Source organism: Erythranthe guttata, chromosome 13 (assembly GCF_056151865.1).
Source record: "Erythranthe guttata isolate IM_541 chromosome 13, IM_541, whole genome shotgun sequence".
Classification (NCBI taxonomy): domain Eukaryota; kingdom Viridiplantae; phylum Streptophyta; class Magnoliopsida; order Lamiales; family Phrymaceae; genus Erythranthe; species Erythranthe guttata.
The window spans coordinates 14,088,943-14,102,156 of record NC_142545.1 but is presented as its reverse complement, the minus strand read 5'-3'; the positions used below and the strand labels follow the sequence as shown (position 1 = coordinate 14,102,156).

Below are 13,214 nucleotides of genomic sequence, written 5' to 3'. Positions count from 1 at the left end.
AGGGGTCTTGCTAATTATCCCTAAAATAAATTGGTTTGAAATTTACATGAACACTATCCAATAAATAAATTATTAATTTAGCATGTTATTTTTTTTTTCTTATCAAAAAAATAACATGCTAAATTAATAATTTATTTATTGGATAGTGTTCATGTAAATTTCCAACCAATTTATTTTAATAAAAAAAATTCATTTTTGATATAGCATGTTATTCTACATAAAAAATGATAAATAAAATAATATTTAAGTAAATCAGTAATTAATCGAGTATTAGATAACCGGATTGTGCTGTACAGTACTGTGTCTAATTTGGGGGAAAATCAATTGCCAATTTCAGACCTAAAAAGCTTCTTCATTTTCGATCAAACATTCATCCAAAATCCATTCTTTTAGAAATCAGAAATCCCTTTTCTTTTGATATGGAGATTGCGGAAGAGCACAGCAGACGCCGCCAAAAGCGCTCGAACGGTGAACAGAATAATGCGCTCTCAGTCGATAGACTCAGCGATTTGCCGGACTCAGTCATCTGCCACATTCTCTCTTTCCTCCAGACCAAATTCTCCGTAAGAACCAGCATTCTAGGTCAAAGATGGCGGTTTCTCTGGACCTACGCCCCCAATTTACTTTTCCACAACGAGAATCCAGGTACCGTAGACACAGTTTTATCGCTACATAAACTGCAAGACATCAACACTTTTCGACTCACCGAGTGGAACGACTGCAATCTATATGAAATTGGGGCATGGATTACTGTTGCCGTTCAGCGCAATGTGCGGAACGTTCACATTGATCTTAATTTTCATGTCGATTTGCCTCGGTGCCTCTTCACCTGCAAAACCCTCGTTGATTTGAGCATCGAATTTTACGGTGCGGTCCCCGATGTAGGCATTGCCGTTTGTTTGCCTCGCCTTAAGAAGCTTCGTCTAATCCATGTCGACTATGAGGGTGACGAATCGCTTCCGCACCTTATTTCCGGTTGTCCGGTTCTCGAGGAGTTGCTGATCCATTTATTCGCTGGTTATTATCCTTTTAAAATATCCTCACCCACTATCAAAAGGTTTACCATCAATTTCCATTCCGATGGTGACGGATCGGACAACCACGAGTACTATGACAGGTTGGAGATAGATACTCCCGGCCTTGTTTATCTCCGGCTGATTGATTGCGCGAACCAGCATATCAAGTCTTGGGCGCTCGACTCTTTAACTGAAGCAGATATTCATATTTGCAATGATTTCAAGCCACGAGACGATTTTCGTTATTATCAAGCTGTGGTGGACTTTTTTGACAGGCTTCATAACGTCAAGTGCCTGAAATTAAATTTATCATGTTGTACAGAGGTGTGTGTGTTTTGCATCCCTTTTCAGCTCATTGTGTATTTGGCTTTAGTGATTATAATCTTATACTGTCACTGCGTTTGTCTTCCTTCCAGATTATCGACTCAGTATTTACTACCTGGGAAATTAACAGTTTTCAAAGCTTAACAACTCTCGAATTGATTACTGATTGTTGTTTTCTCTCCGAGTTCCTTGAAAACGCTGATAATCTTGAAATTCTTATTCTCTCGAAGGTTTGTTGATGCAGTTTTTAACTTCTATCTCTCCCTCTCTGTTTTTTTTATTGTCTTCTTTTAGTGAAAGCCCTTTTTTTTCGTTGTTATGATTAGGTTCGCAACGAAACAAAAGGATGGACGGAACCCCAACAAGTGCCAACATGCCTATTATCTCATCTTAGAACTATAAAGATTGTTGAATTCGTAGGTAAAGATTACGTGTTTGAGATTATTAGATATCTTTTGAGGAATGCTCAAGTCTTGGAGAGGATAGAAATAGCATACGGCTCATCCCTTAGTTCCGAAGAAGAGATTTATGTGCTCGAGGAAATCTCACGTTTTCGAAGAGGATCTAAGGAATGTGAGGTTGTTTTCATTTCTAAATGGTAAGGGGTTGCAAAAATTCGTTACTTGTTAAGTCTATTGATAAGTATATTGAACAAACACTGGTATCATATCAAAGCTGATGTCTTTTTTCCTCGAGGAGTTGGTAATATGACTAATAATGGATCTCAGCACCTGACTGTGATTTATTATCTCTGAGCCACGCTTATTTGTATATGTTCATCTTCTTGAAATGTAGAGAACGAGTTTTGCTCTGGGAATAGCAATAACGTAGTCGAGGGGGAACAAAAAATACTGTTTTTTTTTGGTGAAAAGTGCAAGAAATCGGGGTGTTGGGATCGAATTTGCAGTTTCAGGGGTACAAATGCAGGGGCAAGCAGAGAAGGCTGCTTTTTGAAGGTACGTAATGAGGTTGATATGATTGTGGCTTATCGTCTTGTGAGAATAGTATGTATATATGTATACAATCTTTTGATTGGTTTTTTTGAATGATTGAAAATGTAACTGCTTTAGACTAATCTATTTGATACTTAGTATTCAGGTTCAAAAATGGAAGGGTATATATATATATATATATATATATATATATATATATATATATATATATATATATATATATATATATATATATAGGGATAATTAGTGAAAACCCCCCACATCATTTACATATATTAGGGTGGGTTTAACCCCCTTTTCATAATTAGTGAAACCCCCCCATGTATTAAATTCGAATTTTTATGAATAATTTCATAATTGACATTTACATATTCACCCTTGTGTAATTAATTTATTTTAAACACGTGATTTGAAGAAAATCTTTGAGATCACGATATATCGGCATATGCCATAACCGCCTCATCTCTCTCAAACATTGTGTTAATTTTTGAACCGTTCCAAAGGCGCGTGTTGATATTCATATCTCGTTCCGTTCAGAGAGTCGACGAATGTAATTGAAGAAGGCAGAGTTTTTTTTTTTTTTTTGCAACGCAGTTGTGTTTTACTGCTGATTCGATGCATCAAATGTGGATTCATATATATGGTGAACTGATGTAATTGCAGAAAGTGGCTTCTAATTGATTTCATATATGCGAACTGGTGTTTCGTTCTTTGGTTCAGAGGATCTCATCGAGTTCATCGGCGATTTTGTAATTGAAGAAGGCGAGATTTTTATGTTGTTCCTATGTGTGAACGATTTTTTTTACTGTTGCTTTTATTTTATAAATTGAAATTCATCTTTAATTGCATTCCGTACTAATTACATGAAGTTTTTTTGTAATTGGATTCAGATGTGCGAACGATTGTTCTGTGTTGATTATGCGGAGGCTTTATAGTCGATGTATGCATTTATTTTTATACAGTCGATTTCTATGTTGATAAATAATTTAATTTTTATGTTTAATATGTCTTGTTAGGTATTTGAATATACTTTAATTTGAAGATGTCCGAAAGCTTGTTGTAGAGCTCTATGGGAGAATGCACCAGAGGAGATTTTCATATTTTTCTACTGGCTCCATAATATTTGTAGTTGTTTTGGGAAGATTGTCATTATTTTGTTACTTTTGTATTTGTTTATGTCACTTTTGTAATTGATTTTGACTTTCATAATTTTCTTTTTGTAGTATTAGAGCACTGGAGGCTAGGGCTTCTTGAGGCCAACATTGTTGGGAGTTGTGAGATGACATTGGCCTCTCTCTATGCTATGACAAAGAATAGACATAATGAATTTATAGTAGTTTTCGTAGGACATTTGGGTGTTTTTTTGTTTTTTTTGTTTTCGACAATTTGTAGTTGTTTTTGTTATGTAATCATGTCATTATAATTTTGTTAGTATACATAGTTTATGTTGATTTGATTTTTAGAGGTGCAGATATTTTGAAACATAGCCGTTTACTAGTTATTTTTCCAGAATAGTCTTTTGATAACAATTAATTTGGATATAGTTGGATTCAACAAACAAATTTTATCCAAATGCAAGTTCTTGCAAACCGACTATTATCATAAAAAACAACTATTTCTAAACAACAACTATTAACCGAAAAAAAGTTGTTAGAAAAAAGAATGTATCGTTGTGCAAAAGGTCTAATTCCAAAATCATCTTCATGAAAAACAACTCAATCAAAAAATACTCCATATGTCAACATAGAAACATCAAAACAAAACAAATGCTAAGCAATTTTTTAACAACACAAAACCAAAACAATCAAGCGTCGTTATCGTTCGAACTAATCTTCTTGATGTGCTTATGATTTCCCCAACATAAGAAAATATTCACAATTTATGTCCGCAACTTGGAAAAATAACAAAACGGGTACTTGTATCGTTGCCCGTCAGTGTCGGCTTCTTCTTTTGCCCTCTGAAAACAACTATCCTATTTAATGACGTCGTCTTCTTCTTTTGCCCTCTGAAAACAACTATCCCGTTTATTGGTGCCGGCTTCTTCTTTTGCCCTAGGAATCGTTGCCCAAACAGTCGCTGCCCATTCTCATGTCTGATTATATTTGTCCCAAAAAATCTAGTCAGAATAGTATATTTACATAATAGTTAATTTACAGAATAGTCTATTTACAGAATAGTCTATGTACATACTAATGAACTATTTGGCATCACAATGGCATGGAGATTGGCTTATTTTAAAAAGAAAAAGTATATTCACAAAATAGTCAATCTATATCTAGGCAGAATAGTCTATTTACAGTTCAATAATAATTACACATCCTTCAAGACAGCCAAGCAAATAGACTATTTGGAATCACAATGGCATGGAGATTGGCTTATTTTCAAAAAAAAAAAAGTATATTCACAAAATAGTCAATTTAAGTCTAGGCAGAATAGTCTATTTATAGTTCAATAATAATTACACAACATTCAAGACACCCAAGCAAATAGACTATTTTGCCTCACAATGGCATGGAGATTGGCTTATTTTAAAAAATATAGTTAATATACAAAATAGTCGATTTATATCTACGCAGAATAGTCTATTTACAGATTGTCATGTAAAACTACTGCATTATTACCTAAATAGTCTGTTAAAAGTTACCAAAAACAGTTCACTAATAAATCCCACAAATTATGGGAGGGATTCAAGTCATACAAACAAATCGCACAAATTATAGCAGGAATTCAAAATAAGGGTTCAAGGGCGAGTTATTTCTTTTACTATATATACACACAAAATAATACAAATAAGTAAAAGTTTCAAAAGTAATATGATCATTTGAAAGATTTTGAGAGAAAATTGGTGCAAAATGTTACGAGTGGTAGATGGGTTTTTTCTAGGGCGGAAATCAGTCACATCCTATCGAAATTAGTACTTTCAGAAAAATTCCTTTTTTTTTTAGTGTAAAACCAATTTCAATTATGTTCCAATACAAATCGAAAAAATAAAAAAATCGGAAATTTTAAAATTAAATTATGCTATCTTGAGATGAATCAAAAAGATTGTTTTCAAATTTATAGATATAGATATATGCATGCATGCATTGAGTGGGGATGCTTGTAGCTTTTATTAAAGGAGCGAGAGAATCATATCATCTGAAGAGTCGCTCATTCTTCTCAAGAGTCAATCAAGTATTGAATACGTGGGATACGATGAAACGTTCATTTATGGCTTCCTTAAAGGAGCCAGAATCAATACAACAGTGTGTGTGCCTTCCTTCCAACCCTGAAACCCTAAATTTTATTTTTTCTTCTCTTTCAATATTGTAGGTCTTATGGATAATATGGTGATCACGATTGATAACGATAGACTCAGCGAGTTGCCAGACTCACTCCTAACTCACATCCTCTCTTTTCTGCCGACAAAACTCTCCGTAAGAAGCAGCATTCTCGCCAGAAGATGGAGGTTTCTCTGGACTCAAGTCCCCACTCTAGATTTCGACAAGGAAGACGAGGACTTCATCGCCAGCTTTATCTCACTACATAAATTGCAAACCATCAATACTTTTCGCCTCACTGCAAAGGAAAACTACAACTTTAGGTATTTCAACGACGCGTGGATCAAAGCTGTCATTGATCGCAAAGTCAAAAGCATCGATCTTTCTGCCTTCAAAGCTATCTTGTTGCCTGCGCTCCTATTTACCTGCAAAACCCTAGTTGATTTTAGGCTAGACTCTTACTTTGTAGTACCCGGTATGGGATGCAACGTGTGTTTGCCTTGCCTGAAGATTCTTCATATAAACTCCGTTATGTACAAGGGTGGCGATGAAACCCTAGTGCACTTGCTCTCGGGTTGTCCGGTGCTCGAGGAGTTGGTAATCGGATTAGTAACTAATGATAATTTGGTTCCTTGTAATATATCTTCGGCCACATTGAAGAGACTCACTGTCCATTTTACGTTCTTCAGTCACGTTACTTTGTTCTACAAACATTACTATAGAGTAGAGATAAATACCCCGGCACTTGAATACATTCGTCTAGTTGATTGTTTATCCGAGCATATCAAATGTGGGGCATTGGCCTCGTTAACTGAAGCAGATGTTTATCTTCACAACACTTGCAAGAAGCAAGACGATTCGCGTTATTCTCAATCTGTGTTGGAGTTTGTTGATAGGCTCTCCAATGTCAAGTACTTTTAGTTAGATTTGTCGTATTGTACCGAGGTATATACATACGCATTTCGATCTTTCGTCAGCTCATTTTTCAGTTTCTTTAGTAATTATAACTGAGACTCTTTTTTGTTTTTTATTGCAGATTATTGATTCCGTATTATCTGCTTGGATTGTGAATTTTGATAACTTGATCAAACTTGAGTTGACTGCCGATTGCCGTTTTCTCACAAAGATCCTCGAAAATGCTGATAATCTTGAAATCCTTGTTTTTTGGGAGGTTTGTTAAATCTAATTAAATTAGAAAAAGTATTTCGTTGCGCTATTGTTATGTCTTCGATATTGTGTTATATAAGTGTGTGTGTGTGTGTGTGTGTGTGTGTGAGAGAGAGAGAGAGAGAGAGAGAGAGAGAGAGAGAGAGAGAGAGAGAGAGAGAGAGAGAGAGAGAGAGAGAGAGAGAGAGAGAGAGAGAGAGAGAGAGAGAGAGAGAGAGAGAGTCTTATATATATTTCTATTCTTGGTTTCGATGAATAGGTCGGTGAAGAAATAAAAGAGTGGATGGAACCCGAACAAGTGCCGACATGTCTGTTATCAAATCTCCGAACGATAATGCTTACCAACATCGTCGGTACAAAGCACGACTTTGAAATTGTGAGCTATCTTTTGATGAATGCTAAAGTCTTGAAAAGGATGGAAATAGCATATCCACTATTCCTTGGTTCCGATGAAAAGGCTTGTGTTGTCGAAGAAATCTCGTCGTTCGAACGTGGATCGGAGGCATGTGAACTTTCCTTCGTTGAGTTTGTTTAGTTGTGGCACAGTCCTCTCTTGATGTTTTTTTTTTAATTACAGTGTCATCTGTCTTTAATTTGTGTTTACTACTGTGACAATAATTATTGTATCGATTTTGCAATGTAGAAAGATTGTTTTGCAAGTATGTTGACAGTTCTCTTTAAATTTATATTTATAAATTTTTATTACTTAGTATCTCCGGTTGATTCGAGTGACAGTGCAAAACGCGTGTATAATAAGCTCGTTGCACACAATAAATTATACTGTTTTTGTCCAAATTCGGAAATGATTCGATATTGTGGAATATTTTCAAATCTTTTTCCGAAATTTCTGGCATTTTTTAATTGGGTTTTTGGCATTTTGCACCATTGAATTACAATATTTTGGCACTTTGCACCCTTAAATTACAAAATTGGCATATTGCACCCTTTAAACATAAATTGTGTGGCACTTTGCATCATAAATCACTTTTGACTTAGAAAAATTACCTGCAACTTGTTGAAAACCTGAAAGATGAGCAAATTCGCAATTCTCTAAGTATCTATCTTCTTCCCCCAATTCGTAATCATTGTTCCACCATTTTTATATTTCTTCCTATTAATCAAAAAATCATAAATTCTTCTTAGTCGTTTCTATTTGCCATAATATGTAAATTCTGAACTAAAACTCAAGAATGGTCGGAATATATAGACAAAAGTCTGATAACACATTTTCAGAAAATCAAGTTTTATTCTATGGTAACGCTATTTTAAATAATTTTGCAGATCCAAACTATTCAATGGGAGCGCAAAAATCTTCCCAACATGAAACTAATAGACACCACCTGTCTACCAACAAATAAACTTCTCAATAGCCTTATTTTATCATTTGACTATTCAAAAAAGAAAAAAAATTGAGGGCTCGGCCTAAAATTTCCAGTTACATTATTTTTCATACTCAAAAGAAAAAAAAGTGATTTACTATTATTGTTTAGTGTGTATACCGATTTTACCATTCAAAAAAATGGCTAAAAATATTTTAAGATTTTTTTATGGAAGGGACGAAAGATAAAAATGGTAGAACGATGATTAAGAATTTAGGGAAGAGGATATATAATAAGAAAATTATGAATTTTCTCATCTTCCAGGTTTTCAGCAAGTTGCAGGTAAATTTTCTCAGCCAAAACTGATTTGGGGTGCAAAGTGAAATTGTGTAATTTAAGGGTGTAACAATTGAAAAAATATACCACAAGTCTAACAAAATACAAACCAAAGCATCAACGCGTCTAGTGTAGGTGTGGCAATTTGGATCCGGTTCCATGGATCCGATTAGATTCGGTTCGGTCCATAAGGATCCAATTTAGATTAAGTCTAGTTGAAACAAACCGGATCGGATCAAGTTGATTTTTTTTTAAAACTGGATCCATGTGGATCCACTTTAGATCCATTGAAAGTTTAACTACAAAATAAAGTGGATCATATTGGATCCAACCAAAACCCAATTAAATACCAAAACAATTTTCTCACAAAAAAAAGTCAAATATTATTTTAATTAAAAGTTTAATTGATAAAAAATTATCAATGAGTATATTAATAAAAACTGTGTGTGTATGTGAATGTGTGTGTGTAAAACAGTGTGTGTAGAAATTGTGTGTGTATGCGAGTGTGTGTATGTGTGTGTAAAACAGAGTGTGTGTGTAGAAACTGTGTGTGTGTGTGAAGAAACTGTGTGTGTGTGTATGTGAGTGTGTGTGTATATATATATATATATATATATATATATATATATATATATATATATATATATATATATATATATATATATATATATATATATATATAGTTAATTGCACAAAACCCCCTGTGTAATTTCAAATTGCCAAAAAAGTCCTCATGTTAAAAATATTAGCAAGGAACCCCCTATATTGTGTTTTACGAAGCACACCGCCCCTTACTTTAAATTTGATGGTTGACTTATATGAAAATAACAAAACTACCCCTAATAAGTATTTAATAATATTTTAGTTTTAAAAAAATAAAACGTAAAAAAATCAATTGATCTAAACAAATAAATAATATCACCCAAATGGGCCTAAACCATCTTGTCATCTTCTCTCCCCCTTCACTGGACGTCTCTGGCTCACTTGGAAAAGGAGTCCGGTGAAGAATGGTGAAGAATGGTTGGCTGATAATGGTGAGCGGAGATTTTTTTTCCTTTTTGTAGATTGGAAGAAAAACGTGTAAGGACGATAATTTCGGTGGACGGAAATTTTGGTTTCAGAAGTTACAGAAGCGGTGGTGGCATTAAGAGGCGGCGGCGCGGCAGTAGCGGGGGTGGATCGGCTTCGAGTTTGGCTGGAAAGGATCCTTCGAGTTTGACATTCTTCTTATTTTTCAGATACGACTTAAGTTTCAGAAATTGGAAGAAAATGCCCTGAATGTTTTTTTTATTTTTTTGGGTTGTGCCGAAAAAGTTTGAGGATCCGTTTTTCTTCCCTTTTGTTTTTACTGGATTTGGAATACAAATGAACTTCAGGCTCAAAGTTGGGTTTGGTTGATGGTTTTTCGGAAAACATTCACGGTAAAGAAGTTGTTCTTGAGATTGAAGAGGGCTTAATTGAAAATATAGAGGACTCAATTGAAAATTTTAAAAAGATCATTTTAGTACTTATATAAATTATGTTGTATTTAGGTATTTTTTGGTCAAGAAAAGAGACCCCAGCCGCATTCATGGCGAGTGCAACGCACGGTCAGCTTGCAGGGACTTAATTGACTTTGACTAATTTTTATAGGGGGGTATTTGATAATTTATTTAACACGATGGGTTTTTCAACAATTAGAGATTACACAGGGGTGGTCTTTGCAAAAAACCCTATATATATATATATATATATATATATATATATAAACAGATAGTGTGTATGTGTATGTGTGTGTGTGTGTGTGTGTGTGTGTGTGTGTGCGAGTGTGTGTGTGTGTAAAACAGAGAGTGTGTGTGTGTATATATAAGCATGTATATATACGTAAACATATATATATATATATATATATATATATATATATAAACAAATAGTGTGTAATGTGTACTGTGTAGTGTCTACTGTGTGTTTTTGTGTCTGTGTGTGTTTCTTCAATATGGCAAAAATATTTTATAGTTTCTGCAGTTTATTATAAAAAAAAAATTATGAATTTTTATGAATAATTTTTTATATATTTGCATAAATAAACAGTGTGTGTGTGAAGAGTGTGTGTGTGAAATGTGTAATTGTGAAACTTGAGATATTAAATCACATAAGTTGAGATATTAAACTCTAAAAGTTGAGATATTCAACCTCATAAGTTGAATTAAAGATGCAACGAATCCATGTGGATCCAATCCGGATCGGTCTAAACTCAATCCACATTAGATCCATTCATGTAGGTTGATATTGGATCCGGTTCCTTTTGAATTCGATCCACATGGATCCGGATCCGATCCGGTCCAAGTTGAGAAATTGCCACCCCTAGTCTAGTGCAAGAAAAATCTGTAATGTTATTCTCAAAAAAAAAAAAAAAAAAAAAAAAGGGTTAGGGTTTGAGTTAGTTGGCAAGAGATGATACGAAATGGGCTAGCTTGGTTTTAGTTAATCGGGCCTTGGATCATAAAATCATATTATGTTAATTATAAAATATAATTTATTTTGTGAAAAATTGGATAAATATTCGGAACTGAATCATCAGAATTTCCAGGAATTATATATACAATTCCCGATTCGGTTCCAAACAAAGTCGGAGAAATCGGAATTCAGAACTTCAAAAATCAGAATGAAAAGAATGGTTCCAAATTTAATTTTTACCGGATCGAAATCGTCCGAATTTTGGGGGGAAAGAAAACTTAATCATCGCACCCTTCAGTTTCAAACCTAAAAATTCTCATTTTCAATCAAGGTATCTATCTGGTTCTTTCTCCTCCGAAATGGAGATAACAGAACAGTACACCAGACGGCGCCGGAATCTCTCGCCGGACAGGCTTACCGATTTGCCGGACGCAGTCCTATGTCACATTCTCTCTTTTCTCCCGACCAAATTCTCCGTCAGAACCAGCATTCTAGGTCAAAGATGGAGGTATCTCTGGTCTTTTGTCCCCAATTTAGTTTTTGACTGCAAAGAACAACACACCGCCATAGATAGGGTTTTACTGCTACATAAACCGCAAAAAATTGATACTTTTCGCTTAACTGATGGAATTGAATGCTGCGGCAATCAAATTGAGGCATGGGTTACCTTTGCCGTTGACCGCAATGTGCAAAGTCTCGATCTTTATTGCCGTCCTTATGATACTGCTCTGCTTCGTCGCATCTTCACCTGCAAAACCCTAGTCGATTTGAGGCTCGATTCCTGCGGTGTCGTCCCTAATATAGGCAGTGGTGTCGTGTGTTTGCCTCGCCTTAAGAAGCTTTGTCTAATCAATGTCCATTACGAGGGCGACGAATCCCTCCCGCACCTTCTCTCCGGCTGTCCGGTGCTCGAGGAGTTGGAAATCTATTTATTCATCCATTCTTGTCATTGTAAAATATCTTCACCCACAATCAAAAGGCTCGTGATCAATCTTCGTTTTGATGGTAAGGCATTTAAGTACCTAGAGAACAAAAATAACAGGGTGGAGATAAATACCCCTGCCCTTGTTTATCTCCGGTTGGTTGATTGCGCGGTCCAATATCTCAAATGTGGGGCGTTAACCGTCTTAACTGAAGCGAATATCGATATTCGCAATAATCGCCACCCGGAAGACTATGTTCTTTACTCTCGATCTGTGGTGGAGTTTATTGATAAGCTCCACAACGTCAGCTGTCTAAAATTGAATTTATCACGTTGTGTGGTGTGTTTTCGATCCCTTTTTTCAGCACATTTGTATATTTCTTTAGTGATGGTGTAGTCTTACACTGTCGTTGCGTTTGTCTTCTTTTTCAGATTACTGACACGGTATTCTCTACCTGGAAGATTAAAAGTTTTCGTAACTTAACCAAACTCGAATTGATTGCAAATTCGTGTTTTCTCCCGAAGATTCTTGCAAACGCCGATCATCTTGAAATCCTTATTCTTTATGAGGTCTGTTGACGCAATTTTTAACTTTTCCCTCTCGTTTTGATTTTTTTTTTTAATTATTGTCTTGCGTAAGTGAAAGCCCACGCTTTTTTTCGTCTCTTGGTGGTGTTATGATTAGGCTGTCGAAATAATAAAAGGCTGGACGGAACCCCAACAAGTGCCAACATGCCTATTATCACATCTTAGAACTGTAACGCTTGTCCACTTCGAAGGTCGGCACATGTTTAAGATTATGAGATACCTTTTGAGGAATGCTAAAGTCTTGGAGATGATGGAGATAGTATATCCGAAAATCTTTGATTCCAAGGAAAAGATTTATACGCACGACGAAATCTCGCAGTTTGAACGAGGATCCAAGGCATGTAAACTTGCTTTTATTTCTAAATGGTAAGGGGCTCTGCAAAATCATGAGTTGTTAAAGTCTACTGATGTTTATGTTGAGTAAACTCTGTTACGATAGCAAGGCTGATGAGTCTCTCTTCGTTGAGTCGAGGAGTTGGTAATCTGAGAATTAATGGATCTCAATCTTGTTTCTTTTACCATCTCTGAGATATGTTTACTTGTATTTGTTGATCTTCGTGCAATTAATGGCTCTGTCGTGAAGGTACTGAATGAGCTTGGTACGATTGTGGCTAATCTTCTCGTGAAAATCGCAATTAGCTTGATTTTTTTGTTGCGTCTTGACAATAGTATGTGTACTACAGTCTATTGTAGGTTGTATCTGCTTCAGACGAACAAAAATGTATTGAACCCCGTTATATTATGGCTGCCTTATGAATGTTTTTGTGAAGGGATTCCAGGATTATTTCCTTTGGTGATGTTTGTGCTTCCATTTACATATCTATTGAATGAAGTACAATGTGAAACTTGTAAAGTAAAGGGTTAAGTATACTTTGCCTCCCGAACTTTGACTG

At 35.3% G+C, this 13,214-nt stretch overlaps 3 protein-coding genes across 5 annotated transcripts; all 3 read left to right on the top strand.

Annotated features, from left to right (window-relative positions):
• Positions 1–257: 257 nt before the first annotated feature.
• LOC105968287 (putative FBD-associated F-box protein At5g56440) lies at positions 258–2,465 on the top strand. 2 transcript variants are annotated; one of them, XR_016028985.1, is made up of 5 exons: positions 258–1,340; positions 1,433–1,570; positions 1,667–1,938; positions 2,136–2,296; positions 2,432–2,465. XR_016028985.1 is itself a non-coding variant. In XM_088811411.1 (4 exons), coding segments are annotated over exons 1-4 (1,332 nt in total). In that variant the 5' UTR covers positions 258–419; the 3' UTR covers positions 2,137–2,465. The 2 variants fall into 2 exon arrangements, 1 of the variants encoding a protein (XP_088667537.1); XM_088811411.1 differs by having other exon boundaries at positions 2,136–2,465.
• A 3,144-nt stretch (positions 2,466–5,609) lies between these two features.
• LOC105968298 (F-box/FBD/LRR-repeat protein At1g16930) lies at positions 5,610–7,423 on the top strand. 2 transcript variants are annotated; one of them, XR_016028986.1, is made up of 3 exons: positions 5,610–6,498; positions 6,590–6,724; positions 6,980–7,423. XR_016028986.1 is itself a non-coding variant. In XM_088811412.1 (2 exons), exon 1 carries the CDS (start codon positions 5,611–5,613, stop codon positions 6,472–6,474), a length of 864 nt encoding a protein of 287 aa, XP_088667538.1. In that variant the 5' UTR covers position 5,610; the 3' UTR covers positions 6,475–6,498; positions 6,590–7,423. The 2 variants fall into 2 exon arrangements, 1 of the variants encoding a protein (XP_088667538.1); XM_088811412.1 differs by having other exon boundaries at positions 6,590–7,423.
• A 3,421-nt stretch (positions 7,424–10,844) lies between these two features.
• Positions 10,845–13,105, top strand: LOC105967539 (F-box/LRR-repeat protein At4g14103). The gene is made up of 3 exons (XM_012992143.2): positions 10,845–12,073; positions 12,166–12,303; positions 12,419–13,105. Exons 1-3 carry the CDS (start codon positions 11,171–11,173, stop codon positions 12,689–12,691), a joined length of 1,314 nt encoding a protein of 437 aa, XP_012847597.2. The 5' UTR covers positions 10,845–11,170; the 3' UTR covers positions 12,692–13,105.
• The last annotated feature ends 109 nt before the right edge of the window (positions 13,106–13,214 follow it).